Raw genomic sequence first — 19,366 nt, forward strand, 5'->3', positions numbered from 1 at the left:
TTTCAGCTTTAAATTGATTCATTTCTACAAATTTCTACAAACAAAATTCCACTTTGACATGATGGGTTATTGTTTGTAGATCAGTGACACAAACTCTTGATTTAATAAACATTTTATTCGGGCTGTAACACAACAAAATGTGGAAAAAGTAAAGAGGTGTGAATACTTTCTGAAGGTACTAATGTAAATACAAATAGGCCTACATATAGCTTAATATCTTTGCAAGGAGAGCTTAAGTTGCAAGTAGGCATTTCATTTTATTATGTAGCTTATACTATGCTGTATCATAAATAAACTTTGATTTGGTTAGCTTGAACACATGGTTACAATATACCCTATTACAGAATAGAATAAAACAGAGGTGAACTATCAATTCATGTAATTTACTTGCATAGATTAAACCATCAAATAAATTGAACAAGTAGTGAAAATAAGTCATTACTACGTAGAAGACATTTGTGTTAAAACAGACATCAAGCTTTTGGTGTAGTGTATTCATAGCCTCGTACGGACCATCCGGATCTCACGAGCTTACATTCTGTTTAATGTATTCATGCATCTCAAACTATAACCTAAATGCATTATTACCTCCAACTTGGTCCAATTCACATTTCCCACCCTGACATGCCAATGATGTACAGTATATAAACTCTGGATTGCTGATGCTATGTATTGGCCATTGAGAGGTTTTGAAGCTACTGGTCTGCCATATTGGCACTCTTCAGAAAAGCAGTCCTCCGTAGGAATAAATGTAATTCTACAGTATTTCATTTAAATGTTTAAAGAACCAAATTCCAAGTATTTTTTTGTAGCGGGGAAAGTAGCAGAAGGTGGAAAGTTTTAAGTTCCTCGGCGTACACATCACAGGCAACAACGCCTCTAACCTCAGGAGGCTTAAGAAATTTGGCTTGTCACCTAAAACCCTGACAAACTTTTACAGATGCACAATCGAGAGCATCCTGTCGGGCTGTATCACCGCCTGGTAGGGCAACTGCACTGCCCACAATCGCAAGGCTCTCCAGAGGGTAGTGTGGTCTGCATTACGCATCACCGGGGGCAAACTACATGCCCTCCAGGACACCTACAGCACCCGATGTCACAGGAAGGCTAAAAATATCATCAAGGACAACAACCACCAGAGCCACTGCCTGTTCACCCCGCTATCATCCAGAAGGCAAAGTCAGTACAGGTGCATCAAAGCTGGGACCGAGAGACTGAAAAACAAGGCCATCAGACTGTTAAACAGCCATCACTAACATAGAGTGGCTGCTGCCAACATACAGTCTCTCTGGCCACTTTAATACATTGAATAAATTGATTTACTTAAAGGTATCACTAGTCACTTTAAATAACGCCACTTTAATAATGTCTACATATCCTACATTACTCATCTCATATGTATAAACTGTATTCTATACCATATACCACATCTTGCCTATGCCGCACGGCCATCGCTCATCCATATATTTATACGTACATATCCTTATTCATCCCTTTGTGTGTATAAGGTAGTCTTTGTGAATTTGTTAGATTACTTGTTAGATATTACTGCACTGTCGGAACTAGAAGCACAAGCATTTCGCTACACTTGCATTAACATATGCTAACAATGTGTATGTAACCAATAGAATTGGATTTGATTTGATATTGCCTGTCTCCAGTTATGTTGGTTTAAATTAATGCTGTGCCAGACGGATTACCAGGACGTGTACTCAAAGCATGCGTGGACCAACTGGCAAGTGTCTTCACTGACATTTTCAACCTCTCCCTGACTGAGTCTGTAATATCTACATGTTTCAGCAGACCACCATACTCCCATGTGCAGAAGAATGCCAAGGTAACCTGCCTAAATGACTACCGCCCCGTAGGACTCTCATCTGTAGCCATGTAGTGCTTTGAAAGGCTGGTCATGGCTCATATAACACCATCATCCCAGGAAACCCTAGAACCACTCCAATTTGCATACCGCCCCAACAGATCCACAGATGACACAATCTCAATTGCACTCCACACTGCCCTTTCCCACCTGGACAAAAGGAACAACTATGCGAGAATACTGACTACAGCTCAGCGTTCAACACCATAGTGCCCACAAAGCTCATCACTAAGCTAAGTACTCTGGGACTAAACAACTCGCTCTGCAACTGAATCCTGGACTTCCTGACAAACCCCCCCAGGTGGTAAGGGCAGGCAACAACCCATCCGCCACGCTGATCCTCAACACGGGGGCCCCTCAGGGAGGTGTGCTTAGTCCCCTCCTGTACTCCCTTTTCACTCACGACTGCGTGGCCAAGAACGACTCTAACACCATCATTAAGTTTGCTGACGACACAATAGTGGAAGGACTGATCACCAACAACGATGAGCCAGCCTATAGGGAGGAGGTCAGAGACCTGACAGTGTGGTGCCAGGACAACAACCTCTTCCTCAATGTGAGCAAGACAAAGGAGCTGATCGTGAACTACAGGAAAAGGAGGGCCAAACACGCCCCCATTCACATTGATGGGGCTGTAGTGGAGTGGGTCAAGAGCTTCAAGTTCCTTGGTGTCCACATCAACAAACTATCATGGTCCAAACACACCAAGATGGTTGTGAAGAGGGCACGACAACGCCAATTCCCCCTCAGGAGACTGAAAGGATTTAGCATGGGTCCCCAAATCCTCAAAGTTCTACAGATGCACCATCGAGGGCATCCTAACCAGTTTATCATCGGCTGGTATTGTCACACCCTGATCTGTTTCACCTGTCTTTGTGCAGTGTATTTATACCTGCGATCTCTGTTTGTCGGTTGCCAGTTCGTTTTGTTTGGCAAGCCTACCAACATTTTTCCGCTTGCTCCTGTCTGTTTCTAGTTCCTGTTTTCCCGGTTTTGACCATTCTTCCTGCCCTGACCCTGAGCCTTCCTGCCATTCTGTACCTTGTCACACCACACTGGATTATTGACCTCTGCCTGCCCTGACCCTGAAACTGCCTGCAGTTCTGTACCTTTTGGACTCTGATCTGGATTACTTACCTCTGCCTGCCCCTGACCTCTCGGTTTGCCTGCCCCCAGTTCTAGTAATAAACTTTTGTTACTTCGACACTGTCTGCATCTGGGTCTTCCCTGAAACGTGAAAAGTATGGCAACTGCTCGGCATCTGACCGCAAGGCACTACAGAGGGTAGTGCGTATGGCCCAGCAGTACATCACTGGGACCAAGCTTCCTGCCATCCAAGACCTCTATACTAGGCGGTGTCAGAAGAAGGCCCAAAAAATTGTCAGACTCCAGCCACCCAAGTCATAGACTGTTCTCTCTGCTACTGGGACCGGAGTGCCAAGTCTAGGTCCAAAATACTCCTTAACAGCTTCTATCCCCAAGGCATAAGACTGCTGAACAATTAATCAAATGGCTACCACGACTATTTGCATTGACACCCCCCCCTATTTTTCTATTGCTGCTACTTGCTGTTTATTATCTAAACATAGTCACTTTTCCCCTACCTACATGTACAGTGCCTTTGGAAGGTATTCAGACCTATTGACTTTTTCCACATTTTGTTACGTTACAGTCTTATTCTAAAATTGTTTTTAAAAATCCTCTACAATCTACACACAATACCCCATAATGTCAAAGCAAAAACAGGTTTTTATTCATTTTTGCTAATTTATACCAATAAAAAAACAGAAATACCTTATTTACATAAGTATTCAGACCCTTTGCTATGAGACTCAAAATTGAGGTAAGCTGCATCCTGTTTCCATTGATCATTCTTGAGATGTTTCTACAATTTGATTGGAGTCCACCTGCGGTGAATTCAATTGATTGGACATGATTTAGAAAGGCACACACATGTCTATATAAGGTTCCACAGTTGGAAGTGCATGTCAGTGCCAAAACCAAGCCATGAGGTCAAAGGAATTGTCTGTAGAGCTCTGAGACAGGATTGAGTCGAGGCACAGATCTGGGGAAGGGTACCAAAAAAGTATGCAGCGTTGAAGGTCCCCAAGGACACAGTGGCCTCTATCATTCTTAGATGGAAGAAGTTTGGAACCACCAAGACTCTTCCTAGAGCTGGCCGCCCGGCTAAACTGAGCAATTGTGGGAGAAGGGCCTTAGTCAGGGAGGTGACCAAGAACCCGATGGTTACTTTGAGAAAGCTCTAGTGTTCCTCTGTGGAGATGGGAGAACCTTCCAGAAGGACAACTATCTCTGCAGTACTTCACCAATCAGGCCTTTATGGTAGAGTGGCCAGACGGAAGCCAGTCCTCAGTAAAAGGCACATGACAGCCCACTTGGAGTTTGCCAAAAGGCACCTATAGTCTCTCAGACGATGAGAAACAAGATTCTCTGGTCTGACAAAACCAAGATTGAACTCTTTGTCCTGAATGCCAAGCGTCACATCTGGAGAAAATCTGGCACCATCCCTACGGTGAAGCATGGTGGTGGCAGCATCATGCTGTGGGGATTTATTTCAGCTTCATCCTTGATGAAAACCTGCTCAAGACCTCAGACTGGGGCGAAGGTTCGCCTTCCAACAGGACAACGACCCTAAACACACAGCCAAGACAAAGCAGGAGTGGCTTCGGGACAAGTCTCTGAATGTCCTTGAGTGGCCCAGCCAGAGCCTGGACTTGAACCCGATCGAACATCTCTGGAGAGACCTGAAATTGCTGTCCAGCAATTCTACCCATCCAACCTGACAGAGCTTGAGGGGATTTGCAGAGAAGAATGGGAGAAACTCTCCAAATACAGGTGTGCCAAGCTTTAAGCGTCATACCCAAGACGTCCGAGACTGTAATCGCTGCCAAAGGTGCTTCAACAAAGTACTGAGTAAAGGGTCTGAGTACTTATGTAAATATGATATTTCCATTATTTTTTTAAAAATAAATCAGCCCAAATTTCTAAACCTGTTTCTGGTTTGTCATTATGGGGTATTGTGTGTAGATTGATGAGGGGAAAAAACGATTTATTAAATGTTAGATTAAGGTTGTAACCTAACAAAAACAATTAAATAGTCAAGAATGATCAATGGAAACAGGATGCACCGGAGCTCAGTTTCAAGTCTCATAGCAAAGGGTCTGAATACTGTAAAGAAGTAAAAAAATAAATAAATCTAAAAACCTGTTTTCGCTTTGGGATATTATGGGGTATTATGTGTAGATTGCTGAGTTTTTAAATGTTTTTTTAATCAATTTTAGAATAAGACTGTAACGTAACCAAATGTGGATAAAGTCAAATGTATACACTAGATGACTGACTGACTGGGGGAGCTGTTTTGAAGCCATCACGACTGTCTTGGAACTCCCCCATCAGTGTAAAAAATATTTAGGAAACTATAGCTATATTTATGAAATATATGTTTGTTTTTATTCTATTAGACACCTAAGTGCATGCTTTTAAATCATGAGCTAAAACTAAATATTAGAAAATACATAAACATTTTCCTTAAAGTATAATTTAGTACTTCTGTTACTATCCCCACTACAACAAAGAAATACTTAAATACATGTAATTTTGTCCTTGAAATACTGTAGAATCCAATTCATTCCTACTGGCTTCTTGGCCTGAGCAACAGGCAGTTTACTCTGGGCACGTCATTCAGGCGTGACCAGACGTAAATAAGAGCAAATTCTTATTTACAATGACGCTGGGCCAATTGTGTGCTTCCCTACGGGACTGCCAATCACGGCCAGTTGTGATACAGCCTCAGTCAGGGTGTCTGTAGTGACGCCACTAGACCGTGCGCCACTCCTCCTTTTTCGGTGAGCTGACTGAGTTGGGTGTAAGGTGTAATCACATTTTTACTTGTAATTATTTTGGCCACAAATGACAGGCAGAGTGAAATAGCAAGTTGTGGTTTCTTTAGTCCACTTGCCTGCACCTACGGGTGTGAAGCTATTTAGATAAGTGTATATTTCACTCTCCAGCCTGAGAAAGGCAGCAATACGCATTACAGCGTCTAGTGTGCCGGAAGCGGACAAGAAGAAGAAGAAGACACCCACACAGATAGAACAATGAGATTTAGTCATAAAAATATTTGACAACCATGTGCGTTACTTCCGGTTTCCGCATGGCTCCCGCCCCACTCACAGCCATCTTGGTTTTTTTTTCTGAACAAAAAAAAGGTGTGAGACAGAAAAACACTGACGGGGAGAAGCATATTAGACATTTTTGGAACTTGACGGAAAGACGGATGTAGTGATACAATACGATATGAAAGGAAGGGGAGCAGGCGAGGTGGAAGAAGACCAGCCGCACCCCGTATACAGCTAACGTTAGCTAGTAGCTAGCCAGCTAAGCTAACTGGCTAGTGGCTCACCAGTTCGGGACGGATTAAGTAGCTAGTCAGACAGCTAGCTAAGCTAGCTAGCTTCTGCTCAGCCCTACCGATAGCTAGCCTAGGAAATTGAGAACAAATCAAATTCGTCGTCGGATGTATGTGAGAAGGAAATCGATGACAATGCATCGTACGTCGATTTGAGACCACCCCCCCATTGAAGAGACCACCGCTAAGGTTACTAGCTACGGATATTGGAGATTTTTTTTTCTGTAGGTAGAGCGGGATCATAACAAGCCGTGGTAAGTGTTGCAATTTATTATCAACAATGATGGCTAGCTAACTAGCCGTCCATCTTGGCGCTAGTTAGCCAGTTTCCGATTCTGGCCTTAGCGCGTATTTAGCATCAGAATAGTTTTCATATCAATTGACTGGCCAGCTAGTTAGCTAACTGACATTGCTGGCAAGGCATAGCTAACTAGCTTACTAAACTAACGACGGTATGGTGTTTGCAGACATCCATTGATAGTTAATTAGCCAACATGCTAAACTCAGCTGACATTGACATGCCTGAGCCCCAAAAAATTATCCATCTATAATTATGACATAGTCCAATGTGGATAACTAGCTAGCTATCTCAATGACAACCACTATTTGAGCATAGACATACTTGTAAACGTGTAGTTAACAAAGTTAAAAGTGAGTGAGACCCATGCATGGCGAGGCAAGACCTAACTTTAGCCTAGGTCCTAGTTGAAAATATATCCCATCTTCAACCTAGGGCGAGACCAGGGTTCGAAACCCGTCTGTCACACAAGACTCATTACATGGCATGACGACATAGAAATAGAATGAATGACACACACTGGTTTTATTGTAGCCAAGCATTCCATGATCCAAGTCCTTTCTTCCAGAATTAGTTAGTCTTGCTACAAGGCTAGATCAGTCAGATCATGTTGGGGCGGCAGGTAGCCTAGTGGTTAGAGCATTGGGCCAGAAAGGTTGCTAGATCGAATCCCCAAGCTGACAAGGTAAACGTGTCATTCTGCCCCTTAATAAGGCAGTTAACCCACTGTTCGAATGCCGTCGTTGTAAATAAGAATTTGTTCTTTGGAACAAAGATTCCCTTAGTTGAATGCACAGGCCCCCACGTTAATTTACCCACAGTTCAGCTACTAGCTACCTACTTTACTATGATTCACATCACACTGTAAAAAGGGTGAATGCATACTGGAACAAAACGAGGAAAAATAGGGAATGGAAATTAGTGTAACGTTGGAGAATTGGATCAATTTCAAACCAACAATATAGGCCATCAATTCACATCAGCTGCAATAACTCCCTGGTGTTTATTGCTTGACAACACCTATCGGTGATATGCTGTCTAGCCACTGATGATATCGCAGTTAACTAGATCAAGATGAAGGTCTTCTGTGCTAACATGAGTCTCGATTTGAGTACCGATAGACTGTTATTGTGTAACAGCATATTGAATATTTGACCCTAAAGTCATGGGTTTGGTTCACTGGATTTCTATAAAGACCATGAAGTCCATATAATGTACAGACATGTTATGTCCTTTCCACCCCCCACCCCCTACACACACTCTTGCATGCTAACACAAACACTTGTCTTGCGCACACATTATTTTAAAGGGTTGATTTAAAGAGAGCATCTAAAGCCCAGTGGGGGCCCTAAGGCAATGTCTTGATGCATTCACTCCAGACTGAATCACTGGAGCTGGTTACGTTAGCTCTGCTAGTTCCTCTCCAGCGGTCACACTCAAAACCGACCTAGACTTAGGCATCCTTCCTTTCTTTATTCCTTGAAATAGGCTAATCACTGATCTTGCATGACATGACTGGAGAAATCATCACGATGGAAGGCCATGCTCGCACCTGTACAACCATGTGAGATCAGTGACTATTTCAAGGGAAGAAGGAGGATGCATTTGAAGAGTGTTTGAATAGGGACTTGGCTGTTTTTATCAGGATAGTTCACCACCAAAATCTACATTCGTCAGGTGGTTAGGCTGCATGTCATGATATTCCACACCATATGATGTAGCCTATTTGCAAACTATTAGATATCTGCAGGCCAGACATCAATCTTGAATTAATGGGAAATATAGGTGCCGGGTAAATCCACTTGAATTCAGTCACTTTTTGACAGCATCCCTTTGGTTTTAAACCAAACTTTCTATACATGTTTGCCTGTGGAAGACTTCAGAAAGTGTCTTTTTGGACCTGAATGCCAAAACATTCAGGAGATAAAGGTGCTCAAAGTTGACCCATTTTGCATACCCCACCATACCATGAGACATCCATGTCTTCATCACTGGAAAAGCTTACAAACATGGTTGTCAAACTATTTTATTTGTTTTAAAAATACACAGTACCAGTCAAAAGTATGGACACACATACTCAATGGTTTTTCTTTATTTTTTACTATTTTCTACATTGTAGAATAATAGTGAAGACATCAACACTATGAAATAACACACATGGAATCATGTAGTAACCAAAAAAGTGTTAAACAAATCAAAATATATTTTACATTCATCAAAGTAGCCACTCTTTGCCTTGATGAGAGCTTCCCACACTCTTGGCATTCTCTCAACCAGCTTCACCTGGAATGCTTTTCCAACAGTCTTGAATGAGTACCCACATATGCTGAGCACTTGTTGGCTGCTTTTCCTTCTCTCTGCGGTCCAACTCATCCCAAACCATCTCAATTGGGTTGAGGTCGGGTGATTGTGGAGGCCAGGTCATCTGATGCAGCACTCCATCACTCTCCTTCTTGGTCAAATAGCCCTTACACAGTCTGGAGCTGTGTTTCGGATCATTATCCTGTTAAAAAATCTAATTAAAGTCCCACTAAGCGCAAACCAGATAGGAATTCTACAGAATTCTAAAAAAATCACTGACAGTGTCACCAGCAAAGCACCATCACACCACCTCCATGCTTCACGGTGGGTTCACGGTGGGTAGAGGCTTAAATCAGCATGTTTGTGCAACAGTATCTTCTAAATCAAAGAGGAATAGGCGAAGCATGAATATGTTGGCTATATGAATAAAGATTTAATGTAGCCAATAGGGTCCCCTAGGAAACACAGAACATCACTTTGTTTCCTACCCTGTCACAATAACTCGTCCGTGGCATTTTCATTCGTTGTCATGTCAAACAACACAGTATTCAAATTGCCCACTATTATTTATATTCTAACTTTAGAATTATAATAAACGTTACATTTCCATGATTCCAAAAGTTCACCCAAGTGTTTTGATCTAAATCGCAATTGCAACATTTGGTTAAAAATAAGGCCTAGTATTTTTTGCCCGTATCGTGGCAGTGTTGAAATGATCTCAAATGATTGCAGGAAATGCAGAAATTGATGGAAATGCAGGCAATTATTTTAGGGTGAAGTTGAGTTGAACAGTATAAAACAATCAGAATGGAGAAAGACCCATTTGAAATAATTTTCAATATAAACTCAGCAAAAAAAAGAAACGTCCCATTTTCAGGATCCTGTCTTTCAAAGATAATTCGTAAAGATCTAAACTTCACAGATCTTCATTGTAAAGTGTTTAAACGCTGTTTCTCATGCTTGTTCAATGAACCATTAACAATTAATGAACATGCACCTGTGGAACCGTCGTTAAGACACGAACAGCTTACAGACGGTAGGCAATTAAGGTCATAGTTATGGAAACTTAAGACACCAAAGAGGCATTTCTACTGACTCTGAAAAACACAAAAAGAAAGATGCCCCGGGTCCCTACTCATCTGTGTGAATGTGCCTTAGGCATGCTGCAAGGTGCTGCAGATGTGGCCAGGGCAATAAATGCAATGTCCGAACTGTGAGACACCTAAGACAGCGCTACAGGGAGACAGGACGGGCAGCTTATCGTCCTTGCGGTGGCAGACCACATGTAACAACACCTGCACAGGATCGGTACATCCGAACATCACACCTGCGGGACAGGTACAGGATGGCAATAACATCTGCCCAAGTTACACCAGAAATGCACAAATCCCTCCATCATTGCTCAGACTGTCCGCGATAGGCTGAGAGAGGCTGGACTGAGAGCTTGTAGGCCTGTTGTAAGGCAGGTCCTCACCAGACATTACCGGCAACAGCGTCGCCTATGGGCACAAACCCACCGTCGCTGGACCAGACAGGACTGGCAAAAGTCTCACCAGGGGTGATGGTCAGATTCGCGTTTATCGTCGAAGGAATGAGCGTTACACCGAGGCCTGTACTCTGGAGCAGGATCGATTTTGGAAGTGGATGGTCCATCATGGTCTGGGGCAGTGTGTCACAGCATCATCGGACTGAGCTTGTTGTCATTGCAGGCAATCTCAACGCTGTGCGTTACAGGGAAGACATCCTCCTCCCTCATGTGGTACCCTTCCTGCAGGCTCATCCTGACATGACCCTCTAGCATGACAATGCCACCAGCCATACTGCTCGTTCTGTGTGTGATTTCCTGCAAGACAGGAATGTCAGTGTTCTGCCAAGGCCAGCAAAGAGCCTGGATCTCAGTCCCATTGAGCACGTCTGGGATCGGAGGGTGAGGGCTAGGGCCATTCCCCCCATGAAATGTCCGGGAACTTGCAGGTGCCTTGGTGGAAGAGTGGGGCAACATCTCACAGCAAGAACTGGCAAATCTGGTGCAGTCCATGAGGAGGAGATGCACTGCAGTACTTAATGCAGCTGGTGGCCACACCAGATACTGACTGTTACTTTTGATCTTGACCCCCCCCTTCAGGGACACATTATTTAATTTCTGTTAGTCACATGTTTGTGGAACCTGTTCAGTTTGTCGGTTGTTGAATCTTGTTATGTTCATACAAATATTTACACCTGTTACGTTTGCTGAAAATAAACGCATTTGACAGTGAGAGGACGTTTCTTTTTTTGCTGAGTTTGTGTTGTCACCCTAGGGTCACGCACTACTCATAAAGCAAATGTAGAACTTTTCTTAATCAAAAACATAAAATACCGTGAAAAATACCATGTGATATTTTGGCCTTATCACCCAGCCCTACTCGCTTCTCTATTCCCCTGCACTCTCTACCTCTTTTCTCCTACACTCTCTCTCTACCTCTTCCTCTGTTCACCTAGACTCTCTTCCTCTTTTCTCCTACACTCTCTCTCTACCTCTTCCTCTATTCACCTAGACTCTCTTCCTCTTTTCTCCTACACTCTCTCTACCTCTTCCTCTATTCACCTAGACTCTCTAACTCTTTTCTCCTAGACTCTCTCGCTCTACCTCTTCCTCTATTCCCCTACTCTCTCTCTACCTGTTCCTCTATTCCCCTACCCTTCTAATCTCTGTTCTGTCCCGCTCACTTTCTTTTCCCACCATTTCCACCTTTCTCTTCTTCTCCACACCCTTTCTCTCTCTGGATCCTCTACCTCTATCGCCCTTGTCCCGTCTCTCATTCCCACTGAATTATCTCCCTCTGTCCACCAGGCCCTGGCTATGCCCTCGAGTGTGCGGGCGGGCAATCTAAAGGACCCGGATGTGGCTGAGCTCTTCTACAGAGATGACCCCGAGAAGCTTTTCGCTGACCTCCGAGAGATCGGCCATGGCAGCTTCGGGGCCGTCTACTTTGTAAGGGAACCTTTTATTGGGGGGAGGGGAGAGTTTTGATTAAGAAAGTGTGTGTGTGTTTGCTCTCCTTGTCAACGTGTGTGACAAGGTGTTTTGAGAGTTTGTATGAGCCAGAACCTCTTGTTATTGTTTCCAGTATTTGAAGGTTTGAATGGAGTGTGTGTGTGTGCGTCACTGTCTTTCTCGATGCTGTGTCCGACAGGCCCGAGATGTGCGCAACAACGAGGTGGTGGCCATCAAGAAGATGTCCTACACTGGCAAGCAGTCCAACGAGGTGAGGGAACGCGCGTGCACACTTAAGTTGATGAATAGAAACAGATGTGTTAGTGCTTGGCTGGAACAAATGCCTGCACACTCAGGACCAGAGTCAGAACCCTTACATAGGCTATTCAAGAATGGCTTAGACTTGTCTCTAAACCATCGACTTTTAGTCTATTTTCCATGATTCCCTGTGGCCTGATGTTTGGTATTAACCCCTGCTCTCGCTTGTTCTCCTCAGAAATGGCAGGATATCATCAAGGAGGTGAAGTTCCTCCAGAAGCTCCGTCATCCCAACACCATCGAGTACAGAGGATGCTACCTCAGAGAACACACAGCATGGGTCAGTATTAGCAGTGTATGTGCCCCCAGTTACACTATTTGAGTGTCTACTAATAATCTGCCCCCCCCCCCTCCCTCCCTCAGCTGGTGATGGAGTACTGTTTAGGCTCCGCCTCCGATCTTCTCGAAGGTTAGTGCACCACGGAAACAACTGCAGGGATTGTTTTGAGTCATGTTTTTAAGGGCATTTAGCATGTTTTTGAAGCTCTGTGTATAACTGGACTCTCTGTACCTATCTTGCTCTTTCTTTTTCTCTCTCTCTCTTTCTCTCTCTCTCTCTGTAGTTCACAAGAAGCCACTACAGGAGGTGGAAATAGCTGCTATTACCCATGGTGCACTGCTGGGCTTGGCCTATCTTCACTCCCACAACATGATCCACAGGTAATATAATAAAAATATATGCCATTTAGCGGACTCTTTTATCCAAAGGGACTACTACTACAAACTACTACTACAGTCTCTCGGTCCATGCTACTGTGTTGTCCGTGTGCTGTCACTGTGCAGTGTCTTAGAGCAATTCTGTCCGTTCAATTCCAGTACTGTTTTCAATGCTGCGTCTTTCAGTCTAGTCTGTCGTCAACCCCCACCTGTGGACGTCGGGCCCTCATACCACCCTCATGGAGTTTGTTTCTGACCGTTTGAGCAGACACATGCACATTTGTGGCCTGCTGGAGGTCATTTTGCAGGGCTCTGGCAGTGCTCCTCCTTGCACAAAGGCGGAGGTAGCGATCCTGCTGCTGGGTTGTTGGCCTCCTCCACGTCTCCTGATGTACTGGCCTGTCTCCTGGTAGCGCCTCCATGCTCTGGACGCTACGCTGACAGACACAGCAAATCTTCTTGCCACAGCTCGCATTGATGTGCCATCCTGGATGAGCTGCACTACCTGAGTCACTTGTGTGGGTTGTAGACTCCGTCTCATGCTACCACTAGAGTGAAAGCACCGCCAGCATTCAAAAGTGACCAAAACATCAGCCAGGAAGCATAGGAACTGAGAAGTGGTCTGTGGTCACCACCTGCAGAACCACTCCTTTATTGGGGGTGTCTTGCTAATTGCCTATAATTTCCACCTTTTGTCTATTCCATTTGCACAACAGCATGTGAAATTTATTGTCAATCAGTGTTGCTTCCTAAGTGGACAGTTTGATTTCACAGAAGTGTGATTGACTTGGAGTTACATTGTGCTGTTTAAGTGTTCCCTTTATTTTTTTGAGCAGTGTATTTTAATATGATTGAAATGGGCCTATAGCTTACTGTTTTATATCTTTGTGCAGATGTCTCGGTTTTTATTTTAAAGCGTCTTTTTATACGTCGCTTGTTTGTGTCAATTGCAAAGACATGGGCAACTTTGTATTTGTGGGCAACTTTGTATTTGTGGTCAACTTTGTTCTGAAGTTTTCGCGGTCACATAGACCGTTAAGCCATGTGATTCTGTTTTAGCGGAGATCTGCTGTATAAAAAGGGATTCGGGAGGGCAAAAAAAGCATGTAATGACACAATTAGTGTTCTAGTGGTCCGGGGTAGGCGTTAGATTCCGAGCGTGTTTTCAAGTACGACGTTAATAACGATGGCTTGGCGATTTGAACGATTCTCCTACGAAGGTTCTAACGATGAACTTAGCCTTAAGATACTTTTGGGAAACCGGGCCCTATTCTCTTCTATACCATATATGCTATATAGGGTATGTCATGATCGCAAAGAGGTGTCTAGCCTTAAGGGTCTTTCATGGTTAATGGTCAAATCAGGGTTATATATGAATATTTTTTCGGGGGTGGAAATGATCATGGGTTAAGAAAACACTCCAGGCCACTCTTGAACGTCTACAATTGTATGGAAAGTATGCAGAACTTAAAATATATATATATATATCCATGGTAACTGCCCTTTTTCTGGCCCGCTAATTGATTTTGGCATACAAATCAGCTCCCCCAAAAATCTGTGCGGCCCTCCGTTGATTTTTGAAATTCTGCTGTGGCCCTCGAGCCAAAACGTTTGCCCACCCCTGGGTTAAATTAATACGTTCAACGTCGTTATCTCTGCGCTGTCAACGTTAACATTGTGTTACCGTTGTGTCAACATTGTTTTTGTCACATTGTCTCAACATTGTTTTTGTCATGTTGTGTTAACATTGTTTTTGTCACATTGTGTTAACATTGTTTTTGTCACATTGTGTTAACATTGTTTTTGTCACATTGTGTCAACATTGTTTTTGTCACATTGTGTCAACATTGTTTTGGTCATGTTGTGTTAACATTGCTCCTCTCCTCTCAGGGATGTGAAGGCAGGGAACATCCTCCTGACAGAGCCTGGCCAGGTGAAGCTGGGAGACTTTGGCTCTGCCTCCATTGTTGCCCCCGCCAACTCCTTTGTAGGAACCCCCTACTGGTGAGGAGCTAGAAATGCAAACTGGACTATTCAATTCCTTGAAGGCCAAAGTACTGCTGGTCCTCTCCCGTGAATCTACAAATCCTCCCCCACCCCCTGCCCTACACACCAGTGGCTGATTATAAAGGGATGGTTCACTCTTTTTCCAGGATGGCTCCGGAAGTGATCCTAGCGATGGACGAGGGTCAGTACGACGGCAAGGTGGACGTCTGGTCTCTGGGCATCACCTGTATAGAGCTGGGTAGGCATCGCACACCACATCAAGAGAGAGATTTCAGAAGTTAAAACTAACAATGTAGCATAATACAGGAAATATGTCGCCGTCTTAACCCCGCAGGCCCTCACTGTCTGAGTGGTCTGACCAAACCCCTAACCCCTGGGAGTTGGTAATAGTCTGTTGTCTGTTTGTTCCAGCATTGTTACTGGGATTTAAGAGACTCAGCGCTAAGCTGCTTTGGCTGCTAGCGAACACGTCCTCTCTCTCCCTTCTCTCTATCACTTGGTCACCTTCTCTCGATTGATCTCTCGCTCCTCTTCTTTTTGTACCCTTCTCTCTTTCTCTCTTCCTTGTCTCCCTTTAGCGGAGAGGAAGCCGCCTCTGTTCAATATGAATGCTATGAGTGCCTTATACCACATCGCGCAGAACGAGAGCCCCGTCCTAGCGTCCAATCACTGGTGAGCATCTTTCTCCCTCATGCAACACTCTCCACTCACTTATCCGTCTGTCATTCACCTAACCTCCCCCCCTCTCTCTTGCTTAACTCTTGAACTCCTTTTTTCATGATCTCGCCTGTACATCACTGTCTCTCAACGCTCTCTTTCGCTCACTCACCAGCTCTCTCTCTTTCTCTGTCTCCTCTCTGACTGAACTCTTCTCTCTCGCGCCGCAGGTCTGATTATTTCCGTAACTTTGTGGACTCCTGTCTACAGAAGATTCCACAGGACAGGCCTATCTCTGATGTGTTGCTCAATGTAAGAGTGCAACACACACACACACACCTCTTCCTCGTTCCTCCTCTCTTCCTCAATTTCTCTCTAACTCTTTTCACTCCCCCCCTCCTTTCTTCCCCCGTCTGTAGCACCGGTTTCTGTGTCGTGAGCGTCCCCTGACGGCGGTGATGGACCTGATAGCGAGGACCAAGGACGCAGTGCGGGAGCTGGACAACCTTCAGTACAGGAAGATGAAGAAGATCCTCTTCCACGAAGCGCACAACGGACCCACCCCAGAGGGAGGCGAGGAGGAGGAGGTAGGAGCTCCGCCCCATGTTAATAAGGCCCATAATGGACCTCCTCTGGTTGTAGGGTGGGGAGGTGGTGGTACGGGGCACACTTGTTAGGGCAGATCTGTGTCGTTCACTTACAGCGCCTTCAGAAAGTATTCATACCACTTGACTTATTCCACATTTTGTCGTTACAACCTGAATTCAAAATGGATTAAATATTTTTTTTTCTCCCCCCCCCATCTACCAACAATGCCCCATAATGACAAAGTGAAAACATGTTTTTAGAAATATATTCACACCTCTGAGTCGGTACATGTTAGAATCACCTTTGGCAGCGATTACAACTATGAGTCTTTCTGGGTAAGTCTCGAAGAGCTTTGCATACCTGGATTGTATACTTACTTGCACATTTATTATTTTAAAAAATTCTTCAAGCTCTGTGAAGTTGGTTGTTGAACATTGCTAGACAGCCATGTTCAAGTCTTGCCATAGAATTTCACGCCTATTTACGTCTACTAACTAGGCCACTCAGGAACATTCAATGTGGTCTTGGTACGCAACTCAAGTGTATGTTGGGCCTTGTGTTTTAGGTTATTGTCCTACTGGAAGGTGAATTTGTCTCCCAGTGTCTGTTGGAAAGCAGACTGAACAAGGTGTTCCTCTAGGATTTTGCCCGTGCTTAGCTCTATTCCGTTTCTTTGCATCCTAAAAAACTCCATCTTTGCCGATGACAAGCATACCCATAACACGATGCAGCCACCACCATGCTTGAAAATATGAAGTGGTACTCCGTGATGTGTTGTTTGATTTACCCCAAACATAACACTGTATGCAGGACATAAAGTTGGAATTTTTTTGCAATTTTACTTTAGTGCCTTATTGCAAACAGGATGTATGTCTTTGAATATTGTATTCTGTACAGGCTTCCTTCTTCTCACTCTGTCAATTAGGTTAGTATTGTGGAGTAACTACAATGTTGTTGATCCATCCTCAGTTTTCTCCTATCACAGCCATTAAACTCTGTAACTATTTTAAAGTCACCATTGGCCCCATGGTGAAATCCCTGAATGTTTTTTTCCCTCTCCGGCAACTGATCTAGGAAAGACGCTTGTATCTTTGTACTGGCTGGGTGTATTGATACACCATCCAAAGTGTAATTAATAGCTTCACCGTGCTCAGAGATATTCAATGTCTGCTTTTTTATTTTTACCCATCTACCAATAGGTTCCCTTCTTTGCAAAGTATTGGAAAACCTCCTTGGTATTGGTGGTTGAATCTGTGTTTGAAATTCACAGCTCGACTGAGGGACCTCAGTAATTGTATGTGTGTACAGAGATGAGGTAGTTATTCAAAAATAATGTTAATAATTATTATTGCACACAGTGTGAGTCCATGCAACTTATGACTTGTTAAGCACATTTGTTCTCCTGAATGTATTTAGGCTTGCCATGACAAAGGGGTTGAATACTTATTGACTCAAGATATTTCAGCTTTTCATTTTTAATTCATTTGTAAAAATGTCTGAACAATTCCACTTTGACATTACGGGGTATTGTGTGTAGGCCAGTGACACAATCTCAATGTAATCCATTTTTAAATGCAGGCTGTAACACAACAACATTTGGGAAAAGTCTAGGGGTGTGAATACTTTCTGAAGGCATTGTATCTCATGTTAACTTTCTGTCTCTGCCTGCCTGTCTGTCTGTGTAATAATGTCTCTCTCTTTTTCCCCCTCTCTCCTTCCCCCTCCCTCTCACCCAGGAGGTGGAGCAGTACCTGTTGCGCACGGGCACTGTGGGCAGCATGGAGAGTTCCCAGTCTGTGCCCAGTATGTCCATCTCCGCCAGCTCCCAGAGCTCCTCGGTCAACAGCCTGGCGGACGGCTCCGACGACAGCAACGAGATGGCCATGATGACCGAGGGAGAGCACACGGTCACCTCCAACTCCTCCATTATACACCGCCCTACTGTAAGTCTGAGAGAGTAGTGTGTGTGTGTGTGTGTAAATGCGGTGAGGAAAGTGGGGGTGGCAATGATGACTGAGGGAGAGAACACAGTCTCCATCATACATCGCCCTACTGTAAGTCTGAGAGGTGTGTGTGTGTCGTGCGTGTGTGCTAGAGAGAAAGAAGATGGTGGTGTGTGTATGTGGTAAGTATATCAGGTGTGTGCAATTTGTTTTTTTTGTGGACATTAATTAAACTTCCCTCTCCTCCTGAATTCTCTCTCCTTGTCCCCCTCCCCCAGGGTCAGGATAATATATATGATGACCCATACCAGCCAGAGATAGACCAGCAGCAGCCCTCGTCAACCGCCCGCCGCAGGGCCTACTACCGCAACCGGGACCACTTCGCCACCATCCGCACGGCCTCCCTGGTAAACACATCCCCAAACCCCTCTCTCTGACCCAACCACTAGCACAACCCCTAACCCCTCTCTCATACTACTATGAACGCTTTTATTGTTTTCTTACAATTACTTTGCCTGAGCCTGATTGAGTTTGCCTGCGATCCAATGGAACTGTCCCACAACTGAAAACCCCGCCCACCTGTCTCTCCAGGCAGGCTCAATCGAAAACTCACATGTCAGATACTATTGAGACACATTCCCTCTCTCTCTCCTCCCCTTTCTATCTCCCCACTCTCTCTTCCCTCTCTCTCTCCAGGTTACTCGTCAGATCCAGGAGCACGAGCAGGGCTCAGCGCTGAGGGAGCAGATGTCCGGCTATAAGAGGATGAGGAGGCAGCACCAGAAACAGTTGATGGGCCTGGAGAACAAGCTGAAGGCTGAGATGGATGAGCACCAGCTGAGACTAGACAAAGAGCTTGAGAACCAGAGGAACACCTTTGGAGGAGAGGGGGACAAACTGGGCAAGAAACACCAGGCCATACTGGAGAAGGAGGTGAGGGATGGCGGGACTGGAGGAAAGAAGGAGGGGTGGAGAACCAGAGTTTGAGGAGAGGGGGGTCAAACCGGGCAAGAAGTAGGGAAGTGGTACTGTGGAAAGATGAACAGAATTTATTATTTTTCTCCCTTCATCCCAATATTGTGTCTATCCAGGAAGGCCAAAGTTCCAAAAGCTGGGCCTAAAATAGTGTATAAGAGATCATACAAAATATTTTGCATGATGATAAACATTTTTGTTGGTCTAATGTGATTAATAAGGAGCATCCAGATGCTGCACTTGATGAATTTAGGAAATTGCTTCTTCCAATTATTGAAGAACATGGACCTGTTACGAAACTGCCTGCTAGAACTGTTAAGGCTCCATGGATTAATGAGGA

The 19,366-nt window shown here is 44.4% G+C and overlaps 1 protein-coding gene across 2 annotated transcripts in view; it reads left to right on the forward strand.

Moving 5' to 3' along the window:
• Positions 1-6,022: 6,022 nt before the first annotated feature.
• The window catches only part of LOC139542882 (serine/threonine-protein kinase TAO2-like), a 32,852-nt gene continuing 19,508 nt past the window's right edge, over positions 6,023-19,366 (forward strand). For both annotated transcript variants that reach the window (XM_071348867.1, XM_071348956.1), the window contains exons 1-14: positions 6,023-6,559; positions 11,738-11,878; positions 12,081-12,152; positions 12,378-12,479; positions 12,563-12,608; positions 12,763-12,859; positions 14,747-14,860; positions 15,010-15,101; positions 15,442-15,535; positions 15,751-15,832; positions 15,940-16,107; positions 17,845-18,051; positions 18,330-18,458; positions 18,748-18,984. In XM_071348867.1, the coding sequence (XP_071204968.1) occupies positions 11,747-11,878; positions 12,081-12,152; positions 12,378-12,479; positions 12,563-12,608; positions 12,763-12,859; positions 14,747-14,860; positions 15,010-15,101; positions 15,442-15,535; positions 15,751-15,832; positions 15,940-16,107; positions 17,845-18,051; positions 18,330-18,458; positions 18,748-18,984 (1,572 nt within the window). In that variant the 5' untranslated portion in view covers positions 6,023-6,559; positions 11,738-11,746. The remainder of the gene's footprint in view (positions 6,560-11,737; positions 11,879-12,080; positions 12,153-12,377; positions 12,480-12,562; positions 12,609-12,762; positions 12,860-14,746; positions 14,861-15,009; positions 15,102-15,441; positions 15,536-15,750; positions 15,833-15,939; positions 16,108-17,844; positions 18,052-18,329; positions 18,459-18,747; positions 18,985-19,366) is intronic.

This window comes from Salvelinus alpinus, chromosome 1 (assembly GCF_045679555.1).
Source record: "Salvelinus alpinus chromosome 1, SLU_Salpinus.1, whole genome shotgun sequence".
NCBI classification, from domain to species: domain Eukaryota; kingdom Metazoa; phylum Chordata; class Actinopteri; order Salmoniformes; family Salmonidae; genus Salvelinus; species Salvelinus alpinus.